Source organism: Hippichthys cyanospilos, chromosome 13 (genome assembly GCF_059441005.1).
Source record: "Hippichthys cyanospilos isolate Australia breed blue-spotted pipefish chromosome 13, RoL_Hcya_1.0, whole genome shotgun sequence".
Classification (NCBI taxonomy): domain Eukaryota; kingdom Metazoa; phylum Chordata; class Actinopteri; order Syngnathiformes; family Syngnathidae; genus Hippichthys; species Hippichthys cyanospilos.
In genome coordinates this window covers 5597104-5612146 of record NC_142381.1, presented here as the reverse complement: position 1 = coordinate 5612146, position 15043 = coordinate 5597104, and the positions used below count along the sequence as shown (strand labels likewise).

Sequence of the window (15043 nt, the reverse complement as noted above, 5' to 3'; positions counted from 1 at the left end):
TATAAAAGTATAACACATACATATATATATATATATATATATATATATATATATATATATATATATATATATATATATATATATATATATATATATATATATATATATATATATATATATATATATATATATATATATATATATATATATATATATATATATATATACTGTATTTATTCACAGCATTGACTGCTGAGCATTCAGAGCTTCCTTATTTTTGTATGCATCACAACTGTCATTGGATACATGTGCCAAAAACCAACCTTTTCATACAAGAAAATGACATCACCTGACTGAAAATAAAATTACAGAGCCAAGGTGTTGAGCTTGTGAATGTCACATTCCTTCACAAATACAATATATATATATTTTTTTGGCTGGTTGGGTTTCATAGAACATATTGTAAAGGATAATTCTGACTTGACTTCCCCTTTTATAGTACTGCAACCACTAAAAGTGATGCCGCATCTGTCGCATACTTTACACATTGTTGTTAACTATGGCGGCATCAGCTATCTTTCAACCAGTGTTAAGTGCAAAGATGACAAAATGAAGATGTTCACAATCAGTTAAATATTGGCAGTCTTTATTTCAACAAGACTAAGAAATGCTGTTTAATATACATTTTTTTTCTTACAATTCAACATGTATCTCATCCTGTTTTTCCATAACATTTAGGAGATACTCTGACATGTAAAAATCTGTTGTAATGTTACGGCCTCTTTTAGAGACATCTAAAACGGCTGCTCTTTATTTACATTTCTCTTATTCTTTTCAGTTGTTCACACATTCTCCTCAGAGATGATTGAGTCCATTCAGTTTCCCTGTAGGCCAAAGGCAGATCAAACACTACCTACCAACCCAAATTAGTCCCAAGACCGAAGTTGCTCTGTGGTTCAAATACACAGCATCCTGCAGTGGGAACAACTCCTGCCAGCTGGAAAATGCTGCTGCGACTCACAAGCACAGACATTTACCATCATTTCTCAAACACTTAATCTGAAAGTTCTTTTTTTTTGGGTGGGGGGGGGGGGGTGGATTTAGGAGGGGTGGGGCTTCACTCAACGCAACTCTTCTACAAGTCGTGGAGACTTGTATAACTGTTTGTGATTGATACACCAGTGTCGGTCAAATTGAAGTACGGTGACGTCAAATCCAATTGCTGAAGCTCAGGCTTCACGAGTTCAAATTAAGGCTTCAGGGTTTTAAACTGATTGCATAGGGGTTCCTTCAAAGTGAGCTTTGTAATAGTGACGTCCTCACTGTTTCATTCTCAGTCTTCATCAGTGGACTGCTCACTTTTTTTGAACTCATATTCATGTGAGCTTACAATCAACCCGTCAATTTCAAAGCCGGATGAGGCCAAAGGGTGGTGTACAGTATTTTATGCTGGGCTTTACTGTGGCCAAAAGTTTTAAGGTCCATTGAGGTACAGGGAAAAGCTACTCTTAAAGACAAAAAAAACAAACAAAAAATCTTAACATTGCATATGTAAAACCCCAAAACGTAAATGAAAGATTTTTTGATGTTTATGTGGCAACAAATACTGTAAATTACAGATAGTCTTTGACAGTTTTGGAGAATGACATTAGGATACATAAGTTACTGTACAAACGCTACAAAAGGCACCACAATTTTCAAGATGAAATGGGAAATGCGAGACCAATTAATTCAACAAACAGAAAGTCTAATGTTGTGCTTTTTGGCTCACAACATATGACACCCTTGAGTGAATTTATTCGTAACAGTTACAAATAAATTCAATCAAAAAGTTCCTTTTAACTTTGCTAATTACTGAACGTATGAAGGCTTAAAAAAATCAACACTCGACATTGCATTCATTTTAGCACTGGTGACAAACCCATCGACATAAAAAAAAAAGAGCTGAATTGATGAGACTATGGGGTCAGGATATATAGATTAAATGGTCCATCAGGAGTCCAATTATACGTACTGAAAAAGGCCATGGAGGAGGTACGTACAAATGTGCAATCACGGTGCATGCGAACCAGTTCAGCCATCAAAAAGTGGCATTCAGAATTCAATGTAGTACCTAATATATATCTTCCTTCTAAAAATAGCTATAAAAATACAGAACCTCTTCGACATAAAAACCCTGTATTAAAATAATTTTTCCTTTAGACCAAAGCCATCTTTTTTGGTTCTGTTGTCTGGATGAATGAGCGAAACACAATTCTTTCAAACATATAAGACTGTAAAAATTCAGATCTTCAGTCATGAACTGAGTTTACAGTAAAAAAACAAAAACAAAACGCGGGCATTTGGGACTTGTCAGCTTTGTCGTCTTCGGGGGTGACACCGGTAGAGTCCTGCTCCTTCTCAGGCCTGATCTCTATTCACCAGGGCGCCAGCCAGATGACTTCTCCAACAGTCACTTTCAACTCCATAATCACTAGATTGCACTGACATAGAGAGCATGTATGAGGTATGACCTTACTACTGAACTGCTGAAAAGAGGAACTTAGAAGTGAGGTGATTATTATGCTTAACGCTGATGCAGACTGTGCAGGTTGTGACTCAAAGGGAGCCCTTGTAAAGAATGAGTCCATCCTCTGATAAAGGATGTCAAATCTCTCTTTGTATGATAAAATGCTGAAGCCCTGAAAAGATATTCTATCTTTCCCAGGCAAACGCCCAACAAAACAGTTTGAACAAGTTGAGAGAAACAAGTCAAGACTCTTCATTTCCAGAGTTTCGTACTGGCTATTGCGGGTAGATGCATAAATGGGCGGAGATTCACAGTTTGCGCACCAAGTGATGAATGACTGTCACTCGTTATCACAGACCTAATATAACTACAATAATCTATGATATTTGCAGATCTCTGTGCGATGGAAGGACACCAATGATGAGGGAGGTACGGTACATTCCATCATAGGTACCGTGTGTTCATTATATATTATAGATGGGCAACCATTGAAGAAGGCACACATTGAAGTATGAGATTAGACTGCCGAAACAGGACACTTAAGATATTTTTTCGAATGCTGCCGGCACAACAATAGAGTAGCTCAAACGAGGAGTTGAGGATTTGTTTTGTGCCAAAACGTAGCTTTCTTGGGATGAGAATCAGATTGTTGTACACCGTTGTCCTTGAAAGATGCAAACAAATAATTAAAACTGAAATTATTGTTATATTAAGAAGAGTCCCACCCCCTACCCCCCAAAAAATGATGTACTGTTTGAGGTCCTGAAGGCAGTCTTGTTAAAGTCTTTCTGACAGTTTCCCCCTTCACGCCGTCGTTCTCAGTCATTCTCTTCATCTCACAGCGCAAATACTTTTATCTCAAGTGGGCAGCAAGCAGGGCCAGCCCGCAGAGCACCAGTGCCATGCTTCCCTGCAAGGTTACACCAGCTGATGTGTCACTGTGCACCAGATTAACCCGGGGATCCACCGGATTGGGTGGAGTGGAAAAGTAGATGTCCCGATCCGTGTCACAGGATGGAGAATCGCAGCCGCTGCCGCTCTCCTCTTCTCCGCTGGCTTCCTCGTCTGAGACCACAGAGAAGCAAATAGTCATGTATTTGCGCACATTGTGGTAAGCAATTACAATCTTAGCATTCTCACCATTCTCAAATGAGATATCATTGCCACTGTAGGCAGCTTTCAGCCAACTTGTCATTTCCTTCAGAACTGCGATCTGGCTTCGGATCACAATGTCTGGTTTTGTAATGTCTACGTCCACGTCGGGGTTGGACACCTGATTGGCCAGCCCGTTGCCAATGACGACTGCCTCATACCTAGGTGACAAAAGACTAATTAGTTGGTAATGTTGTTTTATTTACTACGTAGTCCAGTGAACCCGTGTTTATTGCAGAGCGGATTTCAGACACACCAAATGCTTTGGGCACATGTAAACACAAATTTCTACTAACACTGTTTCTCACTTTGCAAATGCATTTCAACACACAACAATAAAATGCAATAATAACATGTGAATATATTGTCCGTGTATATTCATGCACATGCGGAGTATTTCCTATTTTCTTGAATTCATATCCGTAAATTATAATTTGCTGCGGGTTAAGTATGTTTCAGATTCCCCACATTGTGGGCGGTCAGTTAACGCAGCGCCAGTGCACGGTAAGTGTGCTTGAAGCAGTTGTTTGTCCTCTTCCTTGTGACGCAGCTTGAGGTCATTTTGCCATAAAAAGAACGTTAAGTCAAAGGACAGTTAGCTCTAATGGACAACACCTCATCTACTGTCTGTTGAATAGATGTTGCACTGTATAATGTAAATATTGTTTTAAATAAAACAACTAGCGATGAGCGCATGATGAACCGTGATTTGCCGTGGAAAAAACTGTACATAAAATGCGACGTAGGATGTCCCTTACCTGCTTTTTGCCGTTCCATTCCAGCAATCATCACCAGGAGCAATTCTCTCACCGGCACAAACAGTGTCTGGCAATGTGGACCAGAACTTCTTGGCATGTTTTAACTTTTTCTTTACATCATTTGTCTGGTGTATAAAACACACAAGTCAAAGACTGCTTCAAAAAAAAAAAAAAAGACACACAGTTCTTCATATTTTCTTTGTGCTTACCAGTCTATCTAAGCTTGTTCCTGCAGCAGTGGTAGGTCTCGCATCAGGGCTGTAGGGGCGGAAGCGACCAGTGAAGACTGGGTCCTTGGCAGAACGTTTGGAGCGGAATGCCATGCTCGGTTTGGGCTGGCCACATCCATGGAATACCTGTCAGTGAGAGAAAAATGTATTATTATTGTACTGTATCATATGTGTATTACTTCTTACATATGTCAAACAGATGGCTGAATACTGACTTTCTGTGAAACTTGCATGCTGTTCTCTTGCATGTTCATGATGGCATCGGAAAGCTTCACATCAATGGGATCCATGACAGACTCAAAATTGAATGGACCCTCCAGCCTCTCAGCCAGACCAAGCATGGCATCTGAAACAATTGGACGACTACAAAGTCAGAACTCATTCTCGGTGCAGTACCGCTAACCACCTCAAAAATGTGTATTGTGAATAATGTCCAGTAGGAGGAAGCAAAGTCAAAATGTGTTGCATAGTCTGAGGCTGTGAATCCTACTGTAGGTGACTGCACACAAGCAACAGCAAGTTGATGATTAAATTTGATGCGGTTAACAAAAACGACATGATTTTTTTTGTCACATCATCGGGTTACAATTTGTACATGTTAAACACAAGCCACAAAGCCGCCCTAAGAAATTATTTTGTTGAAATTACATTTCAATAAATCTGTGTGTCAGAATAGCAACAGGATGTAATCTTATCATGCAGACTTGCACTGGAATGAAACTGATATGCCTTTGTGTCTACTTAGGGAACTACCTCAGTCAGCAAGCTTTTAAGTGTAGAATAACAGTAGACTATGGTGAGTAAATGCAGTGTTTACCAAGCTTTATTGTGCCAAGGCGTTAAGTCCTCATCAAATAAATACAGTGGAACCTCAGGTTAGGAATGACACGTTTTATGAACAATTTGGAATTTTTCATAAAAAAAAAAAAAATCAACTTAATTGCTTAATTAAGTTGGAACTTAATTGCTTGGAATTAAAGTCCATCCATCCATCCATCCATCCATCCATCCATCCATCCATCCATCCATCCATCCATCCATCCATCCATCCATCCATTTTCTGTAGTAAGTTGTTAAATATAAAGACTTTCATTTAGACGTTGGAAGAGCTTTCTTTGATCCTTTAAAACAATTTTTTTTCATATGTACCTTTGTTAAAGATGTACAATCAATAGGGTTTTTGAACTTGGTTTTGCAAAATGCAAAATGTTTTAATTTTTCCGATGAGCCATCAAGCAACTTTTTGAAGTAAAACTACAGAATCTTTGCCTGTCTTTGCGCCAGTGAAACTCCTCTCAGTTTGTTGGCAAAGGTCAGCTGCCACAGGTAGTATGAAGAACAGTTGATTTTTTGTAATGCTTCATAAAATTTTTAACAAATCTCCAAAGTTAACACTTTAAATTAAAACTTAATTGTGTTCATTAATGGTGGTAAAAGAAAATTATGTTATTGTTATAAAAAAAAAAAAAGCTGTCCACCCATACTGTCAAATTTGGTCAATTGTGGAAACTAACGGCTATGTAATAAATTGGCAGAGGGAGTCTGCAGGGTGTTATTATTGCCCCTTACCAAGAAAATTGTTCCATTCTGTGTCTAGGTCTGCCTGGTTGGCCAAACAGCCCCGCATGACATTCAGACAATAATTCTGGCAGGGCTTCAGCGCCACTTGGCCTGAGCAGTAGGGACAATACAACATCTTCATGGCCGCTCGCACACAGCTGGGAGACGCGCTGACCTGCAGGGCAGATCCAAGACAAATATTGACTCAGTAACATACTTGGTCACTGACTATTTAGTTTACAAGACATTATTTCACAAAACAGTATAATCTAATCATCAATTAATCACTCTGTAGAGTGAAAAAACATGTCACACTAGAGAAAACAAATCGGTTTATGTTATCAGAGTGTGATGGATTCGTAGCCAAAAATGATATGCAGTCAGAAAACATTCCTAGTGAAAGGTTTATCGCTAGCAAAAGTGCATCTCCTTCCACTCTTACCGTTGAGACTTTGTTGACCACTTCTGGCATGAGGTTTAGGCCACGCACAAAGGTACGCGCAGCGACAAACGCGCGCGTCAATTGGATGCGGAGCTTGCGAGGCACATCTCCAAAAGGTTGCAGCTGCTCTGTGTGGCGGCTAACGCACTCCATGTAGGCGTCGCTGAATTCATATTGCACGTTGACCAGCCGGAACATCCTCTCCAAGAGGTCGGCCCAGAAGTCCGACAGCATTGACTCCAGGTTTACGGCCGCGCTGCCGGACACGTAGTACCGTGTCAGGGACTGGAAGAAGTTCTTGAACAGCTCGGCGTTCTGCACGTACATCATCCCATAGGTTCGTACAAACATGCTGTGCAGTGATTCCTCAGCATTTTTCAAAAGTTCCCGAAAGAACTCTATGTGGGGTAGAGGGGATTGGAAGACACCACAAGAGAGATTTGTTTCATCATTAAGCAATCTTCAATTTACACGGTTAAATGTCTTCATTAATTGCAACACTAAAAGCATCCTTAGCTTATTTAATGATAAAAGGTTCATATTTGATCATATAAAAAAATACCCAGAATATATTAGGGTGAGAAAAGCTGAGGCTTTGGTCATGCATACATGTGGGAAACATTGCCCCCTGGTGGTAGGATGACAATGTGCTTGATTTGACTTGTAATCGAAAAAAAAATGCTTGACTTTTAAATGTTAGTATCGCAGAGGATCACCTGAATTAATATTGGCTGCCAATATCATTATCGCGATTAAAATTTGATTAATTGTGCAGCCCTATGTCATTGGTTGCCCTTTTTAGCAAAATTAGCCACCAAACAATCATTGTTATTTGCAAAAATTCTCAAATAAAACACATGTAAACTAATGCTGTTGAAACTGAAGTCCTGGGCCAAGGGATCAGACTTATACAATGTAGGAGACTTTCTGAAAATGTCTGGCTCAGTGTTGCAGACGGCCCATTCAGCAGACATCTCACATCAAACTGACCATCAATAGCATTTTTCTGTTGTCACATTCCATTGGCTTTCTTTTCTCCTGGCTCCTCTTGGACAGTCCTTCAGAGGCATTTTTCAATAGGATTACTGAATAATGAGAACCGTTTCCCCTCCTATATATGCACCAGTGCCTTTACCCATCTCAACATCTCCCTCCCTATACTGCTTTCACTTCATCAGTTCCTTCAGCCATCTCTCTTCAGTAGACATGGAACAATGACCTACTTCATCCTGAGGAATGTCCATCACCCCCCACCCCCTCTTACCTACCCTCAATAATCCAGTCCCCCTTAGCCCGACTCTCTTAATCTGAACAAAATGAGAATTCCACAGAGTCACTGAAAAATGCGTCGCCTTCAGTCGTGCATGCATGCAAGCGTATGCTTACAGCCCCCTTTCAAGCATCTCCTTTCTAGCCACACTAGCTCTTCTCCCCTTTGCTGCCGCGCACAGACAAAACTTCTGTTCCACACAAAACGCACACACACAGCCCCCTCGTAATGCTGTCACTTCCACTCCAGACTGACACACTAAAAAGAAAAAAAACGGGGAAGGGGTGGAGCGAGGGCAGCATGGGGTGGGTTAAATTGAGGGCTTTTTTAACTCCAAATCCCCACTGTGTTGCCAAGGAAACCGGAAATACTGCAGCCCCCAAATCACATGCACAGGCACACACAGAAAACAACAAGAAACCAAGTTCTATTCTTCACTGACTGAGATTAAAAGAAAAGGGTCACCCGCCGCCAGGGAATATATACAGTACGTAGTACCAACAAGTTTAAAATCAGTAACATGAGTAAACATGGGTTTGACATGAATACATAAATATGTAGGACCAACTATGTAGGACCACCGGAAGTTCACTGATGCTGAGTCAATTGGGCCAGTGAAAATTCTATTAAGTATGTACGCTAATAAATAGGCGCTTACTGTTTTTGTAAATACAGTATGTATCCATTAATTTCATCAATCATTTTACCGCATTATTCACATCTTTTTGTGCATTGGGTTACATCCTTCAATAAGGAATGGTTTGAACAATATATTAAAGGGTTGCTAAACTTATTTCACCATCTCCAGCAGTCAAAAATTCATATTCTATCTTTAATTAATTTGATAACATTGTTTCTCAGGTATAATTAATACCTTCAAAAACACACTACCGTTGATTAAACATGACATCACATACACTCGGGTAACAAGCAATCAGGCCACACTGTCGGCTAAAAACGGCATCGTATGTACTCAGGTAAAAACCAATCAGGGCTAAGCTTCGAAGATCGCATAATCAAACCCAGAAAAAAGTTGTGCCATGATTAGTTGTTACCTGAGCCCATGAGATGCCAGTTTAGGATGACAGCAACTTGAAAAGTATTTTAAAATGTAATAATTGTACAGAAAAAACAATTCAGTTATCAAAATAATTATTGAGAAAAGCTCAACTTTTTATTGCTGGAAAATAGCTCAATAAGTTTAGTTTCTATTTAAGCTCCAAAAAGTCCACTTCATACTGCATAAAAGGTACTACACGAAAGTAAGTCTCTTAAACATTTAATTGTTTCAGTAAAAAGACACCAAATGTGAAATAATCATAGACAGATATCATATTATATTTGTCACGACAACATAAAGGCCAATTGCTATTGATGGACATGAAGAGGAGGGCGGTGAGCAAAGTCTTCACTCCATTTATGTCTAAATGTTGCATAAGAGCAATAGACGATAAGAAATGATCTCTATTAATTCCAGGAACGGGGCATGTTAACACCTTCCACTCCATCCTCCCATTTCCTCCTCCTTGCACCCCCACCTGTGTTCCTTTAAACTGCGCTCCTCCCAATCCCAATCCAAGAAGTAATTGCACCCCTATTTGTACCAATTAGTCCTTGCTCCTCACTCTTTTCTCATGGGATGTGATTCCGTCACTCCTGCTGCTGGATCTCCGGCGATGGGTGTCTCTTTTTAAAAGCCTTAATCCACGTTCTTAAATTCCACACATAAGCCCGCTCTGCTGGACAGGGTCAGAGTAATAAGGTTGACAGACGGGCGGAGATCATGGCAAAGTGGGGAGAACTATTTCTGCTCCCTAATTGGCCATGACTTCTAGCTCCAGGCACAGGGTGAGAGCGTGTCTAATCACATACTCCGCTTCCTGGGTTTGTTAGTGTGTAAATGCATGTAGTCATGTCTGTTTTAATGAACATTTCCAACCCGTTTATGCACAGAGGCCTTGCACCGTTCATGTCATCTACAAGAACAGTTAATACAAAGATAAGCACTTTGTGTGTCAGCTCCGGGGTGTCTTGGAGTATAACAAGTAAATAATAGGACAGCAATGTGAACACATCATAAGCGGTGACTGGTGTCAAATGTGCAAGTGGAAGAAAGCGCAGCAGGTCTTTGTAAAAAGATCCCACATCTAACGGTTTCAATGTAGCCGCAAGCTGTCTGCAGTCACGGGGGCACACTAAAAGTACGATAGTTTTAGTTGCTTCCAATTTCAGTGTCAGCTCTGGGCTGATTCCTCCGAGACGACTACACGACTTTTGAGTGGACTCTATACCTTGCAGAATTCCATAATAAATGATGCTCATTATTGCATTTAGACATACTGCATTTAAAGCATGAAACTAACCATTACTTTAATAATTAAGAATTTGTAGATTTTTTTATTGATTAAACAGTGAATCGAATAAAAGCAGGTTTGCATTTGTATTCCCTTATATATATTTAAAAAAAAAAAAAAAAAGGTATTTCAAATTGACGGAGTATAAAATGCACCAACATGAGTTAGTTAGTGATTTGGTACTTAAAATGACAGAAAATGGGAAAGCAGTTCGCCTGTATAAAAGCAAATGTTTTATTTTTACTAAACATGATGATAACCGGTCTGCTTTTATGGAGGCCTAGGGAAATTGGAGAATATTTACTGTTGAAACTTGAATGTTTACTGTTGTGCACTGAATTCTCTACGGAGCACAATAAAACTGACAAATCTTGTAACTTTATCTCAGTTGGACTCCAACATGAAGGACCTGAAATTGGATTAATCCACTTGCTGCCGTTTCAAAATGTTTCTTTTTAAGGCATTTTATTCAGATATTGTTCTTATTGTTTGTGTTTTTTGCAAATTTGATGGGTCACAGTGTTGCCTTTTGGACAGGATGCCCTTAAAAGAGATCTGCAGATCTCAATAGGATAGTCCTGGTTAAACACAGGTTGAATGAATGAAAAGCTGGCTTCAATATAAATAACAAATATTTAATAAAAATTTACCTTGAAAAGAAAAAAACACAGCCATGGGATGTTTGAGTTTTATATTAACAGTAAAACATTCATTTTAAGATGTCAAGTCAAAAAAAAAATCTGGGTTGTGCTTTAAGTTTGAGTTCAGCTAATTTCAGAAACTAGTCTACAGATGTCAAAATAAGACTAGTTGTGATCAATTCATTACAGTCATCTCTTGGTTAAAGCATAATTTATTTTAATCACATTAATCAAATTTTTAATATCTCTGCTTTCTGTAAGATCATTAGATACATTTCTATGCATTCGGCTTTATGTTCTTATGTTGTTGAGATTTGGAAAACAAAGGTCAATCACACCCTGAAGCAGACACTGATCTGCTGTTAAAGTATTTTGAATAACCTAATAGGCTCCTGTTGTGGGTGGGAGGAGAACACACACACACAAAAAAAAACATGTTGCAAAAGTTATTAATCTGATGAATGGTAAATAAAAGAAAAACGCCTCAAGGGAAACTTTGATTAAGGTAGAGTGATGTGCATTCTGTCAAAGATGGCGCTTGATTACCATAAAAACAGCTCAGTTTTAGCCTACCACATAACTGCAAGTCACCCTGCCTGGACTGCAGCCACAGCTAACAACAGCAATAAAGGCACTAATGTAGTAAACCACAGCAAAACTCAACTCAAGAACACCATGCGTTTGAGTCTGCGAGTTACCTGGAAAGGATAGCCCACGTGTTAAAAACTTATTGATGCTATAATTCATGCAATTTGAGGAGCTCAACTGGTACAAAACAGCAGCTTGGACCCCCAAAAAAATTCAGTGAAGAAGAAGGAATCGAAAGGGGTGGAAAAAAGAGGGATTTGAGTGGGACGAAAGGAAATGTCAGGAGAGGCATGAGATGGGGACAAAGGGCGGCAAAAGGAGAAAGCGAGGGGTGGGACGACGTGAGCTGCCACTGCATTCCGACACGTCACATTCCAGTTCACATCTGGCTGCAATACACACACACCGTATTGCTGACAATCATTCACTCTTTCATAGACAAACAAGATGGGAAGTTCTATGACCAACGTATGCACAGACGTGCACATATGACATGCATACATAACCAAAGCCAACATCTCGACATGACTGGTTCGTTCCGCTTTCCATACCCTTAATAATAATCTTACGGCAAGGAATATGTGGTGGTTAAGGTCATATGATCAGCTAAAAGTTGTGCCACTTCCTCTGTGATTCCGCAGTGTTGCTTGTTCCCATGTGCTTTTGCCTTCCACATGCGAAATCTGATCCCACTATTTACAGGCATATGCACATATGCGCACACACGTAGGAAGAGGAAGCACAACTCTCAAGATGTGTGTGGCCCGTCTGGGAGTGTGTGCGTCTCTAGAGAAATAAGGCCGGTAGAAGGGGGCGCTGAGAGAGGGCAGGGAGACATTGAGAGACAGGTGGAAGGGCCAGTGGACACAGACCGACTGTCTCCGCTCGGGGCGACGCAATGGCAGGTGGGAGCGTCGGTCAAAAATCACGCAGCGTGTGCACTACTGTTGCTCGCCCAGGATGGTTCAACCGCAAATGGGCATGAAGCATGAAAAGTGGTTGGTGTTTGCATACGTGTGCTTGCTTACGGTCAAAGTGCCCGTGCCTCTGTCTAAAGGTGGACTGTAGATTGGAGCTAAGCCTGGAGACGGGGGCTTTGATATCATATTGACTCTGCTGGCTCAGCATCTCCTCCATCTCCGCTGTGCAGCAGGAGAAGCCCTGTGGACAGACTTTCAGTGATGCTCCTGGAAGACAGAAAAAAAGTCACTTTAAAAATAAGATCATGTGTCACAACACCACAGAATCTTTATTAATTCCACAGTGGGGAAACTTCTCACACTTGAATGCAGGTTGCACACCAAAAAAATACATTTTGAACGAAGAAGTTAATTTGGAATCACATGTGCGAACCTTACAGTGCAAATATTGCACAGTGCAGGAAAGCTGCTAAATACAGAATATTTTGTACAACATGATATTTTGCACTATCATCCTCATATGCAGTTTCAGTATACAGGTCCGCTCCATTTACTCCATAATATGCTCGGAATGTAAGTCTATTCATTTATTACTGGGTCATTATTACGACCCTTATTGCTCTATTACTATTTTTTTTTTTTGGTTTTGTTTTTGTTTTATGCCTACTTTATTATATGCTCGATTGTGGAATGTAATCTGCCCGTGAAAATGAACAGAATAAAATATTTAATTTAGTATTGTTACTATGCATATGACAATAAAACTCTTGAATCTTGAATGGCACTTGTTTAGTTATTCCCAAGTTACTCATTTACAACAACTTTCCCTTAGCCTTTATTGCCCAACCACTTGCTGATTTGGAATGTGAATATTGTTTCTTTCATCCTGCCATTAAGGGTTGAATGGTTTCACTTTTTTTTTTATCTACGCTATTAAAGTGAAGTAGACTAGTCACTGGTGACATCATAGATATTTTTCCAGTACATACTGTAAACGCGAGTACATCAAAGTTGGGTGGGTGAAGGCTCGCCTACTGACGCACGACTGTATTATAAAAATAAACTTTACTTTCTGGTGCAAAAAGTGGGCATTTTAATTTAAGTAATTTGATTAATTCATGATTTATCAATTAAAACCTTAAAAAAACATTTTGCACCTTGAGTCAGCTGAGACTGACAAATGTTCAGGGTTCAGGCGAATACCAATCCAGCTCAACTTTTTTTCTGTTTGTTCAGGTGATGTTTGCAAGCTGAGTATTTTTTTTTTTACCTAACTCCTGAACACTGATGTCATTTTCACTCAAACTGTGTTTTAAAGGTAATAATCAAATAATGACATCATCATATTAATTATAGACAAACGATTAACTTTCTACTGCTGATAATGGCTGAATAAGTAACTTAAACTTTTAAAGTGTATGATACATAATACAGAAACTAACCTTGACCCTTGCAACAGCTGCCAGTTACCTAACAGCTGGCATCCACACTTCAAACATTAGATTCAAGATTCAAGAGTTTTATTGTCATATGTATTAGTATTATTACACCACATGATGAAATTCTTATTTTATTCGCTTCCCGAGCAGCAGACTACATTCCATAATCAAGCAAATACATAAATAGCAATAAACAGCAATAAAACAACAAACAGAAAAAAATGGTGCTGATAATATAGAGCAAAATATCATGTAGTGCAAAATATTATCTTATTGTATTGTATATTATCTCAGTTGCAATTCATTTCACATCCAACTACAAATCAAGTCATAACTCATTGCTGCATTAATCCTCCAATTTTCCACCCTTTGAAAGTGAGTTTATTAGCTCTTAATCCACTCAGCAGGTAAGTGATTCAACAAAGTGCATGGCGATGCAGATTACTCTCAAATGTCTTCTTCACTTAGGACTGAGTTTGTATTAATGATAAAATTCATTACGGCATCAAGAACAGAACTTTAATGTAGCTGACATTTTAAAATGGATCCAAAGAAGGTATTTCTGAGGCAGGACTGTCCTGTACAATTATGCATTTATCAAAAACTACTGTCAAATTGTCAAGCTTTCCAAAGGTACATTTTGACATGAATTCAAAAGAAGGATGGCTTTAAAGCTGCAGTTGGAATAACAATGTTGACATAAAGAACACAGTCATCCTTTCAGGCCAGGTATGCCGGTGTGTTTAGTTTTCCCCAAGTGGAGGTGCTTTTTGCAACTTGCAAGACTCTTTAACCTCGGCTTCAGTAGAGGGATTTAGTTTTGCAATTATGCAATTATTTGGGGGGGGGGGGGTATTTCGGTTATTGTAATGTGTTGCTTCCCATTACAACAAGTACTTCTGTGCAATAAGCACATAATTTCACATAAGAGTATACAGTATATTATATAGTTGTGTTATGGATTAAATCATTTGAACGCTGTTTTTTCAGTTTCATTACCTTTCTACTATATGTGAACTACAACAAATTTTAGTTTAATATTTAACTAGTACATTAATATCAAACCTACGATTTTGACTTTCCCATACGAAAAACCAAGACTCTAACACTGGGCCACCACAGTACTCCTGTCTTAAACCAAAGTGGAATCAAATAAACATTGTTTAACATCCCCTAAAATCTTGTCTCAAAGTACTGTGCTGCCACCAATTAGCCAAGAGTATTTATTACGTTGATTACG

General features: G+C 39.1%; 1 protein-coding gene across 2 annotated transcripts in view; it reads right to left on the bottom strand.

Annotated features, from left to right (window-relative positions):
* Positions 1-569: 569 nt before the first annotated feature.
* The window catches only part of gpc4 (glypican 4), a 29404-nt gene continuing 14930 nt past the window's right edge, over positions 570-15043 (bottom strand). The window contains exons 2-9 of one of the 2 annotated variants that reach the window (XM_088431826.1): positions 12473-12631; positions 6592-6989; positions 6159-6324; positions 4805-4935; positions 4569-4715; positions 4360-4484; positions 3590-3762; positions 570-3514 (exon numbers count right to left, since the gene is read on the bottom strand). In XM_088431826.1, coding sequence (XP_088287952.1) covers positions 3303-3514; positions 3590-3762; positions 4360-4484; positions 4569-4715; positions 4805-4935; positions 6159-6324; positions 6592-6989; positions 12473-12631 — 1511 coding nt within the window. In that variant the 3' untranslated portion in view covers positions 570-3302. Of the gene's footprint in view, positions 3763-4359; positions 4485-4568; positions 4716-4804; positions 4936-6158; positions 6325-6591; positions 6990-12472; positions 12632-15043 lie in introns of both variants that reach the window. The other variant, XM_088431825.1, reaches the window with a different exon arrangement.